At 51.2% G+C, this 22345-nt stretch overlaps 3 protein-coding genes and 1 pseudogene across 3 annotated transcripts; 2 read left to right on the top strand and 2 right to left on the bottom strand.

Annotated features, from left to right (window-relative positions):
• Nucleotides 1–82: 82 nt before the first annotated feature.
• SAPIO_CDS7193 (uncharacterized protein) lies at nucleotides 83–2238 on the bottom strand (the record flags this gene model as incomplete). Its single annotated transcript, XM_016789098.1, has 6 exons — nucleotides 83–227; nucleotides 362–503; nucleotides 572–821; nucleotides 1035–1649; nucleotides 1817–1909; nucleotides 2080–2238. 6 exons carry the CDS (start codon nucleotides 2236–2238, stop codon nucleotides 83–85), a joined length of 1404 nt encoding a protein of 467 aa, XP_016640925.1.
• Nucleotides 2239–5884: 3646 nt separating this feature from the next.
• Nucleotides 5885–9204, bottom strand: SAPIO_CDS7192 (uncharacterized protein; the record flags this gene model as incomplete). The annotated part of the gene is made up of 3 exons (XM_016789097.1): nucleotides 5885–7784; nucleotides 7902–8747; nucleotides 8870–9204. The coding sequence occupies 3 exons, from the start codon at nucleotides 9202–9204 to the stop codon at nucleotides 5885–5887; spliced, it is 3081 nt and encodes a 1026-aa protein (XP_016640924.1).
• Nucleotides 9205–18607: 9403 nt separating this feature from the next.
• Nucleotides 18608–19225, top strand: SAPIO_CDS7191 (annotated as a pseudogene; the record flags this gene model as incomplete).
• Nucleotides 19226–20544: 1319 nt separating this feature from the next.
• SAPIO_CDS7190 (DnaJ-like protein 1, mitochondrial) lies at nucleotides 20545–22116 on the top strand (the record flags this gene model as incomplete). The annotated part of the gene is made up of 3 exons (XM_016789096.1): nucleotides 20545–20571; nucleotides 20629–21842; nucleotides 21918–22116. 3 exons carry the CDS (start codon nucleotides 20545–20547, stop codon nucleotides 22114–22116), a joined length of 1440 nt encoding a protein of 479 aa, XP_016640923.1.
• Nucleotides 22117–22345: the final 229 nt, after the last annotated feature.

Here is a 22345-nt window from a genome sequence, read left to right as displayed (position 1 = left end):
CACCTGATTTTTTTTTCTCGTTGGCTTTTTTGTTTCCTTTTTTTCTTTTTTTTTCTGCCTCGCGGCATGAAAATGATTTTTTCTATCCCGTAACCGGGCGGAAGGCTCGGTCAAAGACGTTCGCCAACACCTTGGGGAAGACGTCCTTGGCCTCGACATCCCAGACGTCTCGATCCGAGAGCTTCCAGAATGCCAGCGGGCCGACCGGACCACGTGCGTCATAATCTCTATACGTACGACAGATGTTAGCATGACAAGATGCAGGCCGAGGTGGGGATCATGAATCATAGGTGTAGAACACGGAGGTTCGGAAGGTGGCGCGGGGGAAAGAAAAAAGAAAAAAACGGAGGCAGTGACGTACGCAGAGAACCAATTTCCAACGACCGGACCCGCCGCTCGGACGCCGCCAATCTGGACGCATTCGGTCTTCCATCTGGGGTTGCTGTTGAAGGTGGAGACGGTCGTCCAGCGAGCCTCGCCCTCCTTTGTGAGTCGGCAAGTTCCTGTGTAAGAGAAAGAAGAATTAATATCATAAAATCCACTGTGTTTAACGCGGAGGGGCAACACGAACCTTGAATATCCGAGGAAATATCCGGGTCATTCGGGTGGTAGAGATGCCTCGCGAACCCAGTAAAGTGCACGACTGGCAGATCGGGTGAGTCATCTGGGCCAGGCTCTTCCATGGCCGTGACCTTTAGGCTCATAACCATGTGTGAAACGCCTTGGTCGTAGAAGAGGGACTTGAGGTTGCTCCTGAGAGTTTCCGGCCTCCTCGTGAAGTTGTACATTTGGAGATCGCCCCAATTGAGGAAGCAAATCAGCTGCGCGGTGGGGCAAATCGTGTTAGTGTCCATGCAACAGTGAAGCGATGTGTGGTGCAGGTGTTCATCGTGCTGTGCGAATGAAGCGAGTGCCAAGGCCGGCACAGTAAGAATAATACGAGCGAAGAAGGGGGAGATGGGTGCCGTGGATAGAAGCGAAAAGGGTAAAAAAGAAAAAAAAAAAAATAACAAAAGAACCCTCTCAAGACTCACCCTCATCCAAGTGCCCGAGATCCCGTACGGATCTGTGGGGTCCAACGGTTCTAGCTCTTTCCTCGGATGGGGACTGGCGTAGCTCTGCGCGTATGCGCCGGCGAACGGCTCACGCCATGGCATGGTCCACAGGCTGGCCTTGTCCCTCGACGTCTTGACGGCCATGACGACCATGGACGCCTCGACCTTTTCCCAGTCGACCTCACCGCTGCCGTCGTCCTTGAACGGACCCCAGAAAGACTCGGCCGTGTAGTGTCTTAGGTTATACACCTTGGCGCAGGCAAAGTCGTACGGTTCACCGAGGGAAGCCACAGCAGGCACGATGGGCTTCTCGGCGGGCTTGCCGTAGTGGCAATGCAATTTAGCGCTGAGCTGGATGAGTGGGTCGTTTGACGACCCTCGACTGCGCTGGCCAATTGACGTGCCATGGTAGAGTGACGAACGGCACATGTACTTGCGGAGGATGTTTTGGTCCTTGAACAACGAGGAGAGGAAGTCGACGTTATAGGACGGCAGGTGGGTGGGAAGTTGTCGGGGTGCTTGGCCTCCAGGCCGAGGCGTGGCATCTTTGAGGAGCTTAAGGATCGTGGAGCAGACCAGCACATGGTCTTCGTCCTGCGATTGTTGCACATGTGCGTGTTAGCGAAACCAGTGCGAGGTTCCAGGTTGGGTCAGGGAGAGCCAAGGAACTAAGCTGCCCGCCAATTCAACTGGCAACGAAGCGAAGGATTGGGAGAGAAGGGAATGGAATGCGCCAAAGTTTGGATCTCGTTTTCCCTTACCTTCTTGGTGTATTTCTTGCTGCAGATACTCTTTAATCGGGCAATATCTCGGATTTCCTGCATCCAGTTGACATTTCGGCGTTGAGGTGCATCCTAGAACCATTGAGGACAGTGTAAGTTACCAGAACGAGTCAACAGCTTTGCTCTGACGGACCAATGGCCCAGCAAGCTTCGGCCATCACCCACACCCACACCCACATCCACATTGACGTAGTGGCAAGCTGCGTGATGGTCTTAGCAATAGACATTGGGGGAAAACTCACGAGAAATGTCAGAAACACATCGCGATATAATGATCCGTGGGTGCTGACGATGCCGTAGAATCGACGGCATACGCGTAGCAAGAGACCTAGGTCAGATGGCGACAGCCAACCAAAGATCTCGAGCAGGACAGCTGTGGGGAGCTCCTCGAGGGACACCATTGTTGTTAAAGGCGGCAGTTCCTGCAGGGTGTAGGCTTTCAAAGTTGAACCTTGGAATTGGGCTCCAGGAGCATATTATACCGGGAGCTCTTCCTTCTTATATATGAGAAACAGAAGAGGCAATGATATATATAGAAAATAAAAAATAAAAAGAAAAGACGATAGCTTCAATGTCCGAGACAAAGGGGTACCAACTACCCCCAGCTACTCCTGGTGGCGGCGTCTTATATAACCTAAAGACTTTTGCAAAATGGGTCGGGCAAGGTCACCGGTTGCAAAACTGTCATAAAAAAGAAGGTACCCGTAGCGGTTCAAGGTTTCCCTATGGGGAAACCAGAGGTCAGAGGCATGTGGTCGGATTCGACGGTTCGACGAGTCGAGGCGTGTGTCAAGAACTTCAACTATCCTCATACGAGAGTTTGTAACTGTGCCTGTCCACGTAGACTAGACCTCTCCAGGTCACAACCTGATTTGTTGAGGATACACTTTGAACCTTGAACCGGCAGCTCACGTTCACACCCCCTCCAGTCCTCGTGTCGCGATCTATGGGTTCCTAGAGTACGTACATAGATCAAAGAATGTATCTTTTTTTGGAATTTCAAGGGGAAAGGGGCCGTGTAAAGCCATTCAATGTCTTCAATTGAATGTACGAAGTAAAACCGTACATGCGGTGGCGTGGTAAAGTGACTGGACTAGGCTGGGTCCAGTGATCACCTGTGCTGCAAGGTCGGAACAGCATTGGGGCGGACCGAGCTGTAGGAGCTGACCATCCAAGCCCTCCCCCGGACAAATTGGACAGCCAAGAGCTCCAAGCTGTTACTCATAGAAATCCATTGAGTGGACGCTTGTTAATTTAGCAGGTTGTCAATAGTTACTGTAAGTTACATCTCGCCTGGCCTGGAGCAGCGTTTTGCATCATTTAGGCCATGTCTAGCCGCTGTCCGCCCCGCATTAAAAGTGTCATGTGGAAGGAGATCGTGGTCCATCGCTGTCTTTGCGGCGTACTCCTTCCTGGCTCCCCGGTGGGACTCGGTACCCACCGCATCGCCCTGGAAGTGCCTGATGAGATCGGTACAGGCTACTTTCAGATGTTCGATCTGCACTGCCCTGCTTCGTACTTCTCGCTGACACATTTTGATCAGATCAACCGTCCAGTCAATCCTAATAATACGACCTCTGTTGTCAAGTGCAACTGCCTCATGCGCTCTCCTATGTAGGCCCTAGCTGACGAATGTTAGTGCGAAGTACAGTAGTGCCAAAGTCAGGTACTCACCGCTGGTGCAGTGCGCTATGAAGTACCGGACTGGACGCCAAACGAACGGAGCCCTGAACTTGGTATTCAAGGTTCTCTCCGTCGCTGGTCCAGGCTCTAACCTTTTGGCCTTCGGCAACTGGGTGCGGGGCACGGAGTACCGATAGGGGTACCTCCACTTCTCTCTCCTTTGCATGCCTCGGTGACCAAGGATCCCTGCCAAAACTGTAGTGGCTAAATGTACCTGTTTACCGGTGCTCACTAGGTGAACAGCGTACTTTATTTCGTACTTTTCCCCCGCATTTCGTCATGAAGCACCTGAGTTGGTTTATTTACCGTCATTGAAAATCTTCAGGCTCGGGTTCAATGTTCTTTTCCAATTCACAACAAAAAACCTGTCAATTTCTAATTGGAACCGGTCTCGATCCACTCGAATCCTTTTGGGAGAAAAGGAAAAAAGGGAAAAAGGGGGGAAAAAAAAGAAAAAATTGAAGCATTGAAACAATGTTCACGTAAAAGAAACCCAAAAATATGCATCCAGGGTCAAAGGTGCATTGCCAATAAAGCACGTCAAAAACATCATCCATCCATCAATCGTCTCTCCAGTCACGTTGTCCCCATCCATTGCTTCGTCCCCATGTCAATCATGCGGATGTCCCGTTTCACCGCCTGGGAGGAGGAAAAGCAAAACGAAAAAAAAAATTGTTTTAGCACGCGGCGAAACCTCCGAGGAGGGCGGAGACCAAAAAAGGGGGGGTTACCGGTAAACTGGGTCCCCATACAATAATCCCTTCCGTCCTCCGTTACTTCCGTCTATGTACCCATCTCCTGATGTACGTAAACTACCGTCCGTAAAGCCGGTGCTTTCCCAGACGTCGTTGTTGAGCTCCAGCCCCGAGTCTAGACTCGCCACCGATTGATTATAAACTAAAACTAGATCATATCAATCTATGCTTCTGGTCATGGTAGGCAGTAAATAGCAGAGCTCTGAGGCCTTCTATGTCGTATTCTAGAACGCAGGAAGGAGTCCGATCTGTCAAACCCCGCAAAATTCACAAGAATAATCTAGAACATTGAACGCTCGGCATGAGCCGGCCTACACTACTCTCACCGCGAACGAAATCCTTCTGTAGATGTCAAGCCTTAAACAGTCACGGCCGCCAAGCTGGAGTTGGGGAACTCGGCAAGTCTCCTTTTACCAACATGAGAAAATATCCATTCATATTGTGCGAGGTGAGGGGACTTGTCGATCGTATCGTCGGTACATTGATCCATGTATACATGTATAACTTGGGATATCGTCTGGAATTCGCTATGCTCAACCTACAAAAGGATGAAAAATAGAAACGAGGGAGACCACGAGGACCTGGGCAGGCCGCGGTTCTCCCAGAACCAAAAAAAAAAAAAGAAGAAGAAAAGAAGGGAAAAAAAAAAAAAAAATACCAGACGAAGGATTCACTCCCGCCACCGTCCATCGGATCCAACATCGTCGCCCCCGAAAGGATTTTCCCTCTCTTTTTTCCCATTCGTCTTCCCACCCTCGGGTATCTTGGCATAAAGCAACAAAATCAGAAAAGGAAAAAAAAAAAGGAAAGGAGAGCCATGTACGATGTATATACATGTAGATGCATTTATTTGAGTAGTGTGTAGTGCAGGGAAAGTATAAGGAACCACCTCCCTCCGAAAAAAAAAGGCGCCTTTCTGGCATAAAAAACGAGAACAAAACAAGTAGATTGCCGCCTTGCCCATATCCATGCCCGGTTCTAAAGTTCCCAAGTCCCGGTCCCATTTCCTTTGCACTCGACCCTTCGATGAAATTCCTACAACAGGTAAAGCGTGACCCTGAGATTACAAGGACATAAAGGAATGCCGAAAACAAAAGCAAAAACTGCCGGCCGCGTAAATATAAACGGTGTGGGGGATAAAAAATTGTTGAAATGAGAGAGAAATGACCGGGGATATCAAAACATGAAGAAAAGGAAAACCGCCTCGCAAAAATGGTTCATGTGTGCCCTCCTTCCGTCCCTTTGTCGCATGCATGCTTGAGAAGAGTCTCGAAAAACTACCACCCATCCACCCAAGATAATCAGCTCTGCCACCCTTTCCCAATTTTTTTTTTAACTCGACACAAAGTTGTGTAGTCATGCTGTCAGCGCTATCCTCCCACCGCGGATATATATATATATGATCAGACAACCACCAAAAGGAATTTTCGCCACGAGCTCCTTTTTTATTTAATCGCACAACCGCCGACACACCCTCAATGGGGTGGGGGAATCCTTTCTCCATCCAGGAAACGGAGGTAAATGGGAGGGGGGAAATGTGGATATAAGGACCAAAAGAAAACGACCACGTGCTCTCGTACATCTCATAGTAGATTATTAGGTCTTCGCCTCACGGAACTGATCTGCCTGCGTTGAGATTGATGCAGTTATTGAGGAGGTTCGCTCCTTCGTGGAGCAGCTCCCACCTCGTCCCTTGAAAGGTATCCTTGAGCATCATCAACAACCCCGTGTTATGGTTGATGCCCTTGGCCATCCTAAGATCGTCGGGTGACTGGATGCCCCCGAACTTGAGCAGGTATTCTTGCGTGAGTCGCAGCTTCTCTGCCCGACTGCTGGGCTGAGGCGCCGTCGGGCACGCACCTTCCGTGGCGAACCCGTAGCACCATACAACTAATGCAGCAAAGTATAGGACCCACGGCCGATCCAGTAAAACGTCGTCTCTCGCCGAATAAGGTTCCGGACCATGCGGGCTGCCACCAATGGCTTCCGGCATGAGAACTGAACAGAGGAACTTAAGCGCATAGAACATGGCGTCTCTTGCCTTGGCCGACGGCGCCCAAAGCTCCTTCATTCTCCTCTGGGCGCTATTGAGGTCCTGCGGACCAATTGTCCGTCCGAGGAGGCGTTTGGCTCTGGCGAAAATCTGGCAATCGATAACGTCCACGTGCATCGCCATGTGTGCTAGGTGGTGTAAAACAACCCTATTCTCGTTCGCGACGCTGTCGTCTCGCCTACCTATTTCGTACCGGTAAGGGTCGTTGAGGTTATCGTCCAGCCGGAGCGCCTTGTCATAGTCGTTCTTCCAGCTGTCAAAGGCCCTGTTCAGCGTTCCCCTCCATTTGTCACGACCACCAAGCGCTTGCGATACACCGCCTCCCAGTACGTTCACTTGGAGGTCCCGCTGGTTCATATGCCACGTCACACTCAGTAACCCGGCCATGAGAACAGTACGTCCAAACGAGTTTGTCCTCACTTCCTCGCCGCTGAGCGTACGTTTCAGTCCCTCAAGGAACGATATTGGTTTTATGTTGTTGGATAGTAAATTATTCTCGATCCGGCCCACCTCGGCGCTGCTCGTTGCTTTCCAAAGCCCCTCGTCGCATGGAAGCGGTAGCCTCATCTCATGCGCCACCATCACCGTGGAATGACCGAACATTGTCGCATGGATCGAGTCGATGACAAAGGCCGCAAATGCCGCCCGCCGAGTTGCCTCATTGGTGATCCAGTGGTTCCACCATTCATTCGGAGTGGCCACCCCTGACGCTGACGATTGACGAGATCCGTTTGTCCCTCCCCCGGACCTCTGATCCACCGGGTTGGGCGGAGAATCGAGAGCGGACTTCCCGATAAGTGAGCGCCCACGACGCATTAGTGTGATAGTAGTTGCATGATGGATATGCGCTCGCTCGTGCAGTTCGCGCGTCGAATACATTTTCTCGTAAACCTCGAGCAACAACAGCGACTGGAAGACCCAAAGTTTGGCTGGCGGCCTAAAGTTGGGATCCATGAAAATCTCCCATCTGATATGCCAGGCAAGGAAGTTCGACAGCTTAGACCCCGCCTGCGTAACTTCGGTTCCGTGCGTCTTATCGAGGCAAGCCGCTCCGATCGTCATCATCGATATAAGCAAGAGATTAGGTGTCCTATCGGGAGAGAAAGTCGGCTTGTGAAGAATGGGAATTTGGTCGCTGAAATGAAGCCAGTAGGATCCGATGTAGGCTTGCATCATCCGCTTGCTCAGCATATGGTCGTCCTGCATTCGGTCGCCTTCGAGGATGCTGTCGCGTTGTCTCTCCACTGGTGCACGACCATTCTCATTGAACCGGTCCCTGATGAACTCGTATATTTCGTTGCTCTTCTCATCAGAAATCGTTGCCTCAGGTAGGTTCTGATCCAGGATGCTTGAGACTGCCATGACCTGTTGGGAGGCGGCCGGGAAATAACCCATAGACGCCCATTGGGGGCCCAGATATGCGATGCTCCCGTAATTGGGCGTATTCTCAAAGTAGCTGGTATTAAGCGTCAGCAGGGAAGATAGGTATGGCAAGTTACTATATGGAAAAGGGAAGAAAAAAGACAGGCAGAAAGAATCAAAGCAAAGGAGTGAGCTCATGATGATAACCTACCTTTGAGCGTACCCTCCTCCCATTTGGTTGAAGGCTGGGTTGGGTTCCGTCTGGTGATTCAAGAGATATGCGAGAATGTCGTCGGGGAGGAAATGAGGGGATTTGTTCTCGATGCTATCATTTCCGAACACGGGAAGCGCTTGGGTGGCAGACATCGAGTCTAGCATCATCAGCTCGGCCGGCTGCTGCCCGTTCTCAGTATACTCAGCAGATGTGGCGGGTGGGTATTGTTGCTCTTGTTCTCGAGCGGCGTTATCGGCAAAGTTGGAGGGTGGGAGTTTGAAAGGAGGGAAGTTTTGCTGGGGAACGTAGGCAACCGATTGCGGGGTTGTAGTTTGTTGGCTATGGAAGCCGTGCTGTGTAGACACCGGAGAGAGAACGCCATACGAGTTAACGTTGGTCTGCACGGTTGGCCGAGGAGTGTTTCCGGCATGGAATGAAGAGCGCCGCGAAGTGGGGGCGCCGTATCCTCCATCCTGGGGAATGTAGGTATCAACACCGTTAGCGAACACGGCGGGAGGTGTGTGCGCAACGGGGCTGTAGGGACTCGCGATGTGATCCTTCGGAGACTGGTAGGGGAGAGGTGCGGTCCGTATAGCCGTAGGGAAGCCGGGGCCGGGCCGGCTCACTTCGGGAGAAGCAGAACCCGCGGGTCCATACTGGGGCCCACGATCTGCGGCAGGCGAGGAGCGCGCAATGGAGTCTTTCCGATTCAGTGAAGAACCCTTGGCTGTGTGGCGATCCTTGTGGCGGTTACACAGGTCAAGCCTAACAAAGGTTCGTTTACAATCCGGATAGTCGCAATGATAGATCTGCTTCGGATTATGGTTCAGTTGGTGTCGATACCTAAGATTAAGGTTAGTTCATGCCGTATTTACGCTAGAGCTTAGTTCCGCCCGAGGCCCGGGGAAGCTCGCCCGAAAAATGCGAATTGGTGCGGGAAGGGGACCAAAGTTAAAATTCCTTACAAATGCTCAGCCCTCGAATAGCTCTTTCCGCAACCCTCATGAGGACATTCGAATTTTTTATCCAGACCTTTACGACTCCGCCGTCGCTTCCGTGTCGGCCCATCAGAATTCGAAGAGTGGGCTTGGTTTCCTTCGCCGTCGGCACCCTGTTCTTCACTCTCATTCTCCACGGACCTACTACGCCGGCGACCCCTCTCGCCGTCGTAGCCTGGCTTCAGCTCGGGTGGTGATGTCGTTTGCCGGTCTTGAGGCGCCATTATCGACGAGCTCGCAGGCGAAACTGGGAGTACGTGTTTGACATCATCGGTTGGGTGACCAGTGACTACTGTGGCCATGGCCCGCAGGTTGGATCCCAGACACTACCGTTGCTGAATGTACGAGATGGGCCACAGGAAAATGCGAGGAAAAAAGGTAGGGGAAATACCCGGCGCCAGAGGGGGATCGTTTTAAGAGGCGAGCTGCACTCGAAGGGCAAAGAAGCTCGGCGGGCACTAATCGCTCGGTCGACGGTCGGTTCAACTGTTGTTGCACAGAACAGCACGGCACAGCACACGTACAAATGGAGGCGAGCCGGTGATAATTAGAAGCACGGAGCGGATGTGTCCAAGAGTAAGATTTAGCGGGTTTTCAGTTGGGGCGCATCGAACGCCGTTTTCGCAGGGCGGAGGGGAATGGCACAGGCGTCTGGGCGGTGGCTCGTATCGTGGGGGGAAAAAAAAGCCGGGAGGATGCCTGCTCGGCAGCTATTCACAAGGGTAAAGACAGTAATGAAAAGCCCAGATCGCGATTCGCATCATAAATTGGGTTAATTTTCCAGACCAGTAAATGGCACGTTGGGCTAGATCATGACGGCGCGGGGGAAGCACGGTGGACAAGTTCGACAGGAACTCGGGATCTGGCGTTGGAGGTTGGTCACTTGGTCGCCTCTTAGGAGGGGAAGAGGAGGCGTGAGACGATGCGAATACAACGACGTGTAAGGTGGCGCTGGATCCGGCGTGGCGTCCGTAGTGGGATGCGTTGGTTCGTTATTAAAAGTAGATTGACCAGCTGGTGCGGGCTCTGAAAATTTTCCCTCGGCTCTATGCTGTCCCAGTCGTCCGAGACCGTTAAGATGTTGCAGGATGAGAGGAGGAGAGGAGGAGAGAATGAGAGAAAGAGACAGATTTGTTGCCAGTGGTTTTGCGCAGGACATGGAAAGCGCGAGGGGCGGCGAGGAGCGGAGGAGGGAAGGAAAGAATTTGGAAGCAGTATAAAAATTGGCAGGAGCGTGTTTCCAGCAAGGATAATCGGATGGGGCAACTTGGGTCAAGGTCCAGAAAGAGAATAATCAATAATACTCGGTAGCGAGCAAAGCAGCAAAGTAGCTTGACGCCGTCCCCTGTCACGGACGAGTAGCGGGTGTAGAAGGGTCATACCAGACCAACTTTGATCAGACCTGCCCAGCCAGCCAGGCAATTGCTCTTTTTACCAGATTCACAGCCAGTTAGTTATTATGGGCCTCCACAGGTACCGCAGAAACGTAACAGCGACAGTACTTTGGACTTGGTAATGCTCCAAAATACAGCTAAGAGTGGGACTCTCACTCAAGACAACGGAGCATCAATATAATAATAGGTACACTATCTGTGTACACTGCTGGAAATACTGAGTACGACGTCTAACGAAGTACAGGGAAGCTGGAATCCCCGCCCGGTGCGGTAAATTGGGACGGGCCTGGTGCATAAAGGTGAGAGAGCAAGAGGGGTCCTCCAAGTACCTTGACACTGCAATTGTAGTGTACTTGTCGAATGGGGTGTGGGCTCCGTTTGTGTGAGTGTTCCGCCCTGTAACTAACCCCAGCAGGAAGCGTCGTTGGGGCCGAACAGGGAGAAGATCAAATGGATTTGATCGTTCAGGTCCACCGTAATGGCGCAGATTTGAGTGGCCGGGGTATCGACATTGAACCACGGGGTTGAGAAACTTGACACCCCCGCCAGCCTCCAGGTCGGTGGTATGCATGCAGCATAGTGCGAAGAACCGGAGACGCCCATGCCCATCTTGAGGTTGTACAAGTCATCAACCCTGCCTTCCGAAGCAGTGTACGAGGGAATATGCCACAGTTTGTCGTGGAATGGTAATGATCACAGAAATCAATTGGGGATTCAATAACAGAGCAGGCTGCTTCATCAACTCTCCGCTTTGTAGATAGCCCGGAGCTTCCCAAACAGCCTAGACAGCCCCGCCTTGAGGTGGAGGCTGCAGATTGTGCGGATATTTGACATTGTAAACTAGCAATGAAAGAGAAACACAAATGGATCCATCACTGATGATGTAGGGTCTCCTAAAACCGAGTCTTAATGCGTGGATAGAGCCTCCGAATACGCCAGCCTTCTCAACGAAGAACCTAAGTATTAGTCCGAGCCTCTATTTTGTTGCCGTTGTGCTGTTCACTCCCGGGCAAGAATCCCGGCTCCAACTTCATCTGTCGTATCAAGAACGGGAAAGAGCAGGCCTGTGCTGAAGACGAAGACAGAAGCAGTGTGGCTCGCTCTAGGGTCAAGACAACTCTCCTGGCACATATTTTTTTTCTCTTCTTTTTCCCAAACCCCAGCGCTCCCAGTCTCCTACCGAAAGGGGAGGGGATGCACGGGACCTTCGGGGGTCCCGAGGCGATTAGTCGCCGATTGTGGCACTGAGACAAAGGCTTGAGGTGATTGTCTGGAGAAGGACAAGGACGAGCCCCAGATTTCCGAGAAGATGGCTGATAGTGTCTCCCGTTCGTACAGGGAGGGTACAAAATACAGTGTTTTTATTACTTTTTCTTTCCCAAGGATAGCAGTTGACGATTGTCCTACCCCCGACGCAGCTCGATCAATTGATTACAATGAGAACAATGGCGGACAAGGGCCCCCTCGCGCACCACGTATTCTCCACAGACTTCGGCTAATACATGCCTACGAAGGAGGGTCGAATGTCGCAGAAGGAGCTGCCGCATGCGATGCGCAGGATGCAGCGTGCAGTTTGTCCCTGGATGAGTATGTGTATGTGCGGACGGCTCAAACTTACCTTCCCAGCGATCAGCGACCAGAAAAAGAGACGGGGCCTCATCAGAGTGGGTTGGGATTAGCTTCGACGAGTCCACCATTGGCCCATTCCCTCGGTCTTGTTTCTGCAACAGGACCGTTTTGGTCAAAAAAATAATGTCCTGCCACCAAACTGGACAAGTACTCAAACACGACAAAGCAGGAAGAAGTGTACTTCGTACTTCGTACACAACACCAGAGGTGAAGCAGCAGGGTTAAAAAAAAAAAAAAAATTCAAGGATCGACAGAATCTTACGCTGCGTGATTTTCTCCAAGGCGAACAAGATGTTTTTCTTGTTATTCTCCCCTTGCGTTTGCCTCCAGTGTGAGCCGCCCGAATGAGGACAAACCTCCCACCTTTTATAAATAAATATAAGAACGGAGTATGTCCTTTCAAGGGTTTGGGTACTCATTTCTGGAAGATTGAACTATGTACTTCGTCCATGTGTGACCGTGTGTAGTATCCGTACTTGACAGAAGAAAAAGGGCAAAATAAAAAGTGCGGCTAAATTCCGAATTGGTAAAAAACGGAGATGAGACATTACGTTGGCCACTTCATGGGAGCCATGGTCCGCCTCCATGACAACCCCATAACGGTATTCTGCAGGGGGCTAAAGCCGAGAATCGTGGGGACACCGATCTATGGGGAAGTACGAAGCATAGCATGCGCACATCATTACGGAGTGGAAAGAACGGAGAGGTTACTCCGTAAATAAGCTGTTGTGGTACGAGAAACATTTTGACTCCGACCAGGACAAGGCTTCCTTTCGGGGGCCACAGAATGACGGGGGAAGCCCAACGGGAATCTTACCATATCGAGCAGAAGCAACAAGAACCTGGGGAAAATAGTGCCCGCTACGTGGGTCATGGGGGCGCCAGATGAAGTACGAGGTACGAATTCTTAGGCAGGTATGTACGAAATAGTCGTCGTACTGATCGCAGGATTATTTCGTAGTAGTCTGTTGGAGAGAACGTGGGAAGGGTGGGGGACGAGAGTATCCGGGCTAAGGAAAATCCCGCCTAGGATCTCCCCATGTCCCTCCATTTTCATACGATGACCCACCGTTAATATTGAGTAGACCTACGAAAACGTCCTGTTACGCCGGCACGCAGTGACAAGGTCGACGAACATTGCAACGCACCGGGTTCCCGCTTTTATGACCAGTAACTATTTTGGTGGCGTCGTCACAATTTGCCAGTTCACGACTTTGCAGTTTACGAAGTGCAGGCTAATGTCCAGCGTAAACCGATGAGACCCATACGGAGTAGGTGGTCCACCAGACACAATTTCTCTTTCATTGAATTTTTTTCTTCTCCCTTCCTATTCCTTTGCGGCTGGAGTGGAGCGGTGCCGGGCAAAGCCTGCAGACTGGAAGAGGTGTGATGTGCAGCACACTGAACCAGATGTTACCCACATCTCGACAAGGAGGGGGGAAAGGTTGGGTGAAATTAGCTGGATCATTGGTCCGCTGGATGCAGCCCCATGCTCGCACGGGAGGTGAGTGTGTGGGTCCATGCTCCGTTCACATACCCCGGAAACGCTGGAGGTCTCCGGCCCGTACGAAAGTGAGTTTACGAAGGAAGAAGAGGCAAGAACGAGCCCGCCAAGGGAGTGTCAAGAGATTCACCAAGACTGTGTTGCTTTCTCGTTGAGTTCGCTCGCAGGGGTGCCAGGGAGTAAACCTGAGTTCCTGGGGAAAACACGCGCGGGGGGGGATAACGTTGGGCAGGCGATTTGATGCCTTCTAGGGTCGATCGACATAAGCTACCTTAATTGTTTACGTTTAGTAAAGTGACACGGTGGAGATGGGAAGGCTAGAATACGCATATTCTTGTCTATGACGAACAGTAAACTGCAAAGTAATAATATTCCCCTTCAATTTCATTTTGGGGGTTCCCACATCACTAGGGTTCGGTGGGATGCATGAAGCTAGTTGGTTCCGGATTCGGTCTCGCCTGCGCCTAGCAGTCCTGCTAGCCGGGCGTAGCGTCGTGTAAGCTCATCTTGATGGCCAGTTCTGCCATGTCACGATGGAGCATCGGTCTTGACCAGCTTATTTTAGCTCGAGCTTGAAGTAATCGACAAAGAATACACTAGCCATTACTCCTGTAAGCGTAGTGTACTACTGACGTCTACGCGGTTTCCTTCGTACTTCGTAGGGCTAGCCGTTCGGAGTCGGCGGGCGAGGGTGCCTCGCATCGCGAACGTGACGTCCGGTCCAACCACGCCTCGCGAGCCTCATGCTCACCGCTTTGTAAACTAAGTACTCTGCGGAGTTGAATAACTGGATTTATAATCCTAACGTTGAGAAACTGCAGAGAAGATTAGGAAAAAGGGATCGTGGTTCTGGAGACCCGAACGAGGCCACGGTGGCGCGATCGACACATCTTGCTTGCAGCTGCTTTGCGCCGTATTTGTGATGTGTAGTTTAACTTCATCGACCCAAGACCCAAGATGCAGGGAACTCCCCACAGTCCATTTACCCAAGTATCGAAATCTGGATCCTTCGGTTTCCCAGGCACGGGTTTGGAATTGAGGGCCCGGTTAGCTTGCCCGTCTTGAGCTGCATCCCTACCAGCTACAGCGTGGGGGTTTGGGGGTAGTCGTGGGATGTTCAGGAGAATTTTGAGCGACGCACATAATATAAGCCACATGGGTCCAGCAAAGGAGGTTATGGCTGAACGGATACGGTCAGTACACTTTTACTCCGTAGAATCCATCGGCCCCGTAATGTTTCTCGAATCTAGCCAAGGACTTGTTGCTTTGGGTTGCAGCTGTTGTCAACGCTCGACTTCTTTGATGTCCTCGTCTGATTACCAAGCCACTTAGTGGAGTTTGAGGCTGAGATCACGTTGAGAGAGGTTGCTGCGTGACAAAATCAAGTTGTCCCAAACATCCCAAGTGCAAAAAGTCCTAATTGATGCATTGGAACACCGAGCAGAGTCCGAAGTGCATCCGCATCGAACAAGGAAACCGCACCGATCCAAGAATACGACGGCTCCTTCACATAAAACTCCAAGAGGTTTGGTACCATTAGCGAGACAGGTCGGTGAAACTTGACTTAATCTTAAAAAAAATTTACCTCGTAGCGAATACCCAGTCTTTTCGGAGGTCCCCAGAAGCCACAAGTGGCAAAAAAGGGTATCGAGGCACGCGACCTTCCCCGACTCTTCACCGTTGCCCCAGAATAAGAACCGAGACCGACGAGCCAGCATCAAATCACGAGCATGGATTCCGGCTTAACCCCCACACCCGGAGCAGCATAACAATGAGGGCCACCGAAATACTTCGAAGCTGGGGCGGGCAATTCCAGGGATCGTACGAAGTAGATTATGTCTAAAGGTACCCGCTCTTTTTTTTACGTAGAGTAACATCACCGAAGAACAAAGAACATCGGGACACTCCACTAATGCCGTGCCTTCCGCGATGCACCAAGATTTCCACCATGACATCAAGCTTGGGGGCGGGGCTGCCGACGTGGAGATGGAAATGCGTGGAAATGCGTGTGGAACTGCAAGCTGGGAGGATCCGTCATGGACTTTCCACTTTGAGTGGCCTTACATACGCATAGGAGCATCGTAAAGCATTATGCTAGCTATGAATTCTGCTTCCGAACAGAAACATATGATGGTCTGGCAGTGCATTGGATTTCTGGGCTTCACATCCTTGCCACAGCGCGGAATCATGTCTTGATTGGCGAGAACGCCAAGACTAGCAGCCAGACTAACGAAGAGAAGTTGGCCTTACATATTTCGAGGAACTTCACATTCCAATGCCGAACCTGCCTTTTTCCTCGGACAGACAGGGCCGTGTAACCAATCGTAGATGGGCAGAGGGACATCGGTGCCTCTTTGAAGATGGATGCTTTCGAAAAGGAAGTCATCTTACTTCGTAAACTCATCTTTAGAAGCGAAAGCATTGAAGAGTGTGCAAAACACGATCTCGAGCCAAGATAATCTCATGATGAGTGCACGGGAGCACATGTCAGAAGACTAGAGCGAAGAACTAACCACCATTAGTATGGCGCTACGGTTGGCGGGCCCAGAGGTATGGTACCACGAAGTCCCGGCGCCGTGGTTGATGGTGAACAGCCACGGCACCAATCGTGGTTGTCCACTTTTCGGTCAGTTCATGGCAAAGGCTTGAGCACGTCATGGAGAGGATAGGTCTCTTGGGCTAATCTATTTTCTTTGCTTCGCCGTGTTAGTAACCAAATCCGAGATGAATATGGTCAAGAGAATATTAAACTAAAATCAGAAGTCAAGGGCATGAGACGATGGATTCGTTTCTCTCTGATGGTTATCGTAAGAAGGTCGCTCAATCTCCGACCATGACCTCCGGCCTGAACCTAATGGTGCGCTACCCCATGTGGTTGCACAGGGGAAGCTTGATTATATGAATGGAAATCATGCCATCAAGCAGCATTGGAAGCAAAAGATTACCAGCGCGATCGCGGTGTGGGCTTCATGTTCAAGGATCACTACGATTCCCTCGTCCGGTCCCTGCTTTGTAAACGGCATCTGTTGAATTACCGAACGATCACCATTCCCGAAAGTCTAGGGGGATGGAAATCCGTAGGTATTATTCAGGCAAAGAAGAAGTCCCCAAGTGTCAGTTTCAGAAACTGCACCATACGCTTACAGTCTCCCACGAGTGTCAAGGAAAAGAACTAACTTCGGCTCTCCATAATATCCCTGTGTGTACATACGTTGGACTACCCTTTCTCGAAATAGGCCTGGGGTCTGAACGTTGGAAGACGGCGCCTCTTCCGGGCTCTGGCACCATGAAGTCCGCCATCAACGCAAGCAACCTTTCGGATGCGGAAATTAGGTTGGACCGGAACTCCATCATGCCGCTCCGGAAAGACTCCAGTGTTTACATCATCCTCAAATCCGCCTTTAGGGCGGACGACCCGCCGTATGGGACGATGACTACCTAGTAGTGTTTCGTACTCTGTACTACTTCAGAAATACGCCATGACGTGCATCATCAACGGCCTAGACCGTCCAATCTACCTCAGCTCCTCGAAGAGCTGTGCTTCTTTAACTCAATTTGCCCGACGTTAACCTCTTTCTGCATGCGCTTTGCGCGGAGTATCAACAAGCATCTGGTTATTGCTACGGGGGTTAAGTTTCTAGATCCATGGAACTCACGCGCCCCTTGCACATCAATGTGAAGCGAGGATGAGCTGGCATCACACATTAGGAAACTCTATTCTCCTTTGAGGGGGCGAGAGTGTGCGCGTGTTATGCTTCCTGTTTGAACCAGAGCATCATCTATGACATCCTCAGTGATATAAGGAATTATAGTGATGGCTGATTGAGGCGGAGATATAAACGCTCTACAGACTGGCCCGGAGCCGTTGTGTGTATGGGCACGGGCTGAGAGGAAATTGACGACATTGACGGTCGTACGGCGGCTGCTCAACCTGTGACGCTAAGAAATTCACGGTAACCCAGTTGCTAACACGGCTTGGATGCCTAAGTTGAGTTGCTCAGTTGCTCCCCATACTGAATTAGCGACGTGGTGCAAGGCGGCGGCGTGGAACCCGTTCGGGTCAAACCGAGTTGGAGAAGGAATGGGGAAGAGTGGCTAACAAAGGCGCACAATCTTCTTGCGGGTGGGACTCCTTTAATCCATGAACTCATTTGAGGCGCTTGACGGTGTCCTGCTTTCCTAAATGACTTTCAGTAGTAGGTTAACTTTTCGAACCGCGGTTGTTTGCCAGTTTTTTTTTTTTCCTGTCCCCTATTTTCTTCCCTAAGGCTACGATAACGTTGGCGTTAGACTTTTGACGGGTCTAATAGATCTACGCCGGTGAAATGATACGGGGCATTCTCGAAGAAGATTCCACAATTTAGCGCCCATATCACCTAAAGCCGCGCGATCTCGATTTCTGTGCCGATACACTTGACAGATCTGAGTCGCATTTCCAGTCTGAGAGATAGGGGCCGAGACATTCTTGGTGGAGACCCTGACTGGGACCATCCACAGACAGGACAAAATCTCCAGCTGAAAGGATTAGCACTTGAACCTTCCGAAATAGCTCAGGAGATGCGGGACAATACGATGGCGCCTAGACCGATTTTTCGACCTGTGAGAATGCCCTCTTGCGTCGATGCTCTTGATATCGATGACCTTCGGAGCCTCAACGGGATGTCGGAGAATTCCCGGTGAGCACATGCCAGAGGGAACTTGAGTCGGTGAAGATTTTCCGTTGTTTAGCCGGAATTGATGAATACTCTGCCTGCACTAATTAACTCCAACCACCCAGCACGGCAACGGTTATACTCTTGTGGAGCACGAGGAACGGGTCCAGTGCCTGAAAGTGACGTCGGAGAGAGTGCGACCCCCCACAACCAACACAAATTTCCACGCCTGGAATTGATTGTACGAAGTACTCACGTACCTCTGGTTTGGTGCAAGTGACCCATCCCCCATCAATCCCTTCCACCTCCGAGCAGACCCAGAACCAACAACCCTACTTCCTCCTTGCACAATGTGATTTTTTCCACCGAGTCCCTTAAAGTCTTGCCTTCTAGTGTCATACACCTTCTTTTTTTATATTATTCCCTTGCTTCGAACTGGCTGCGTCTTCCCGGGAACCTCTTCCGGGAATTCACACGACACCTCGAACCGCGAGTATTCGTTACCATTCGACCGAGCCTGCCCACGATGGCACCAACCAAGTCGAGGAACACCCACGAAGACAAGTCTGAGGGAAAAGACAAGGATAAAAGTAATGCTTCGAATGGAACCCATTCTAGCACCAAGATGCGTCGAGGGGCTAGTCAGGCAAACCACGCCCGCGATCAAGCTGCCGCCGTGCCTCCACCCGCACCTGTGATCACTCAAGAACCCCCCGCAGTAAGTCAAAGCGCGAGCGCGCAACCCTTTCACACTTCTAAGGGTGGAAGAGACTCGCTGACTGGCATGTGCTTTTCCGCGTCCTCGCTTCAGGTCCAATTTCAGACGTTCGATCGCAAGGCTCTCCAAGCATACCGACGCGAATACAATCTCGACACTCCTCTAGCTTTCGGGACCTCATACAACCACTTCCTCTTGCTTCGACCCGGCAGTATCGGCTTATACTCTCCAACGATGGCGAGGAAGAGAAAACAAAGACGCCAAACAAAGGAGCAATTAGCGATTGCTGTCCGAAAACATTTTAATAGCATTGGCGTCCAGGAGAACGATGTCATTGTTGACCTCATTCACTCGGTACATAACAAGGGTCCCAAAGCCCTCAAACAAAAACCGGACGAACAATCTCTCGTCGAAATAGAGCGGTGACACCGAATGATTGCCGGCATGATTACGAGCAGTTTTCTGGATGGGATGGGACGATTATACCAGTGTCATAATGGGTACGAACATTGCTTGGGGATGGAAGGATAGGCCACTTGGATATTCAGAATTGCGGCGCTAATTGGTGTTTCGGGTTCATATTTATACTTTGCATATTGTTCGTTCCAGTTTCCTGGGACTATGATTCTGGTACGCACATATCGGCGGGGGATCTGGTGGCACACTGCTCTCTTTGGAAGTAGAGGTGGCTCTATCCAGCGCATCATCGAGGCATGCAACTTACCGAAGCGTTTTCGGCCGAGCTAGAACTCAATTGACTATAAAGATTCGCCGTCTGTGCGACCAACTTCCGTGGTGACAGCCCCATGACTGTAGGGCTTGCGTCCAGACGGACAGTTCTCAATTGGGCGGGCGGGTTCATTGTCCGAGGGTTGGACGATGTAGTTAAGGAGAGCTGCTGTCGCAAATACTCCAATAAAATCGCCGCGCATACGGATTCCCACGACAAGATGCAATGCGGGTTCTGTTTCAGAAGACAACCATCCACATAGGCAGTAAAGCGGCTGCTTTCGTGCCATCGCGGACAACACAACTCGCACCCAACCCCTGGAGCACTGTTGTAAGTATAGGTAAAGTTATTAAACCCACAGAACAAGCTCGAGGACAAGCTCTGGAGTAAGATGGCTGCACATCTATCGCGTCCTCTTTCTTGCTCTCAGCGTTCGCTCGGGCAGAAAGCCGGGATCGCACTCTCACACAAGACCGAGAGGACTAGGGGAATAACATGAATCTGGCTCCCATTAACCGAATGATTTCTCCTCCTGGGTTCCTTAAGCGATCTGAAGATAATGGTGTTTTCTTCGCAAGAGTCTTCATCCACATCTATTTTTCGGTGACGGAGATATCCCGGCTTCCTAGCCGGCTTTTGAGGGTTAAGCGCGGCTCTCCAGAATTGACACGGAGGTTCCACGAGCTACCAGCGAAGTGGGTCTTCACGTGACAAAATTTCCAGAAATTCTGCGAAGCTCGATTAGTGTACAGCATTGGAAGATTTTTTGTACATCTTCGGCTCGACGTCGTCGAATATCCGAGGCTCTGACTTCAATCTTCAGCGTCTACCTGCAGATGAATTCCTGCCGATCACAATGAATTCGAACTTGATCACGAAGGCTGCGCTCCCTCGACGTCTCTTGACCCATGGTCAGGTTTGCCAGGCTTCGAATGTGCGAAAATGTATAGGCCAGAGAGGTCAAGTTCGCAGGTTCGCGACGAATAATGGAGCGCGACCTCGTCCGCGGCCGGCAATGTCTAAGAGCCATGTTGCCCGACGAGTAAGTTGCCTTGTATCTGAACCCCGGTAGCTCTGTAGTGCTAATTATTATTGATAGCCTTTCCATGCAACCAACTCCTTGTCCTCGAGCAACAAGGACCCTTACAAGGTCCTCGGCGTCGAAAAGAGTGCTTCGGCCTCGGAAATCAAGAAGGCGTATTACGGACTAGCCAAGAAATTCCATCCAGATACGAATAAAGACCCGACCGCAAAAGATCGTTTCGCCGAAATCCAATCCGCCTACGAAGTTTTGTCCGACCCCAAGAAGAAGGAGCAGTACGACCAGTTCGGCGCCGCTGGATTCCATCCCGGTGGCGGTCCTAGCCCCGGCGGCGATCCCTTCGGAGGAGCTAATCCGTTCGCCGGATTTGGCGGCCACCCTGGTTTCGGCGGTGGTTTCAACTTCGAGGACATATTTTCAGCATTCGGAGGGGCTAGGGGCAACCCATTTGGTCGTCAATCGGGCCGGAATCCGTTCCACCAGGAGATCCTGGTGGGAGATAACATCGAGGTACAAGCGCATATATCGTTCATGGAAGCTGCACAGGGTACTCGAAAGAAGGTTACGATATCGCCCTATGTCACATGTGGCACATGTTCAGGAAATGGTTTGAAGGTCGGAACCCAGCGCTCCTCGTGCAAGGTGTGTGGAGGGACCGGCACAAGGGTTCACTTCGCGCAGGGCGGATTCCAGATGGCGTCGACCTGCGGTGCCTGTGGTGGTACGGGCTCGACGATACCCAGAGGATCGGAATGCAGGACGTGCTCTGGAGATGGTGTTGTGAGGCAGAGGCAGACGATCAACGTTGATATCCCCGCGGGTGTGGAGGATGGCATGCGCCTCAGAATTGATGGTGCCGGTGATGCACCTCCGACTGGCCAGGTGGCGGATGGGGAGGTCCGGGCTAAGCGAGGTGACCTATACGTCTTCATCAGGGTTGCTTCCGATCCTAAGTTCCGCCGAGCCGGCTCGGACATTCTTTACACAGCAACGATTCCTCTGACCACCGCGATTCTCGGTGGTGAAGTTGCCATTCCCACTCTCACGGGTGAGGTCCACGTCAAGGTCGCTACGGGTACGAACACGGGAGACAGAATAACGTTGTCGGGTATGGGCATGAAGAAGTTGAGCGGAAGGGGTGGATACGGCGACCTGAAGGTTGAATACAAGGTCAACATGCCTAAGTACCTGTCCGGGAACCAGCGTGTCTTGGCGGAGATGCTCGCGGACGAGATGAGCGACAAAACGGCAAAGCGGATCATGAACGTCTCGTCAAAGTAATTAATCTCCCCCCACCTCTGAGAGACTGAGCCGTGGTGTATATGATTGCTCACTGAAACATATAGGATCTCCGATGACCCTGCGGCGCACAAGAACGAAGGATGGATGAAGTCCATTTGGCATACCTTGACGAATCACCCGGCCCACCAGAAGCAACCTTCTGACTCCGAGAACAAGCCTGACAGCGACAACAAGGATTCGTCGTCGACGCCTCCCAAGGAAGAAAATAACCAGAAGAAAGAATCCGGATCCGGGTCTGCGTGAGGAGATATCTCCCTTCTCCCAACCAGACGCGGACCGACACTCTAGATCGGATTAATTACAATGTGCAGCATACATTTTCGAAAAGCCTAACCTGTACAGCCACTTGGCTAAAAAAGCATAGAAGGTGTTAATGGAAGGAGAGGTGGGACTTGTTTATATTTGCTTCTCTTTTTTCGACGCGGCGTTTTTAGAAGGATGTTACTGCCATCATCATCAGAGCTTTTGAGTT

The sequence above is a fragment of the Scedosporium apiospermum genome (genome assembly GCF_000732125.1).
Source record: "Scedosporium apiospermum strain IHEM 14462 chromosome Unknown SEQ_SAPIO_0110, whole genome shotgun sequence".
Taxonomy (NCBI): domain Eukaryota; kingdom Fungi; phylum Ascomycota; class Sordariomycetes; order Microascales; family Microascaceae; genus Scedosporium; species Scedosporium apiospermum.
This window is presented reverse-complemented; position numbering and strand designations above follow the sequence as displayed.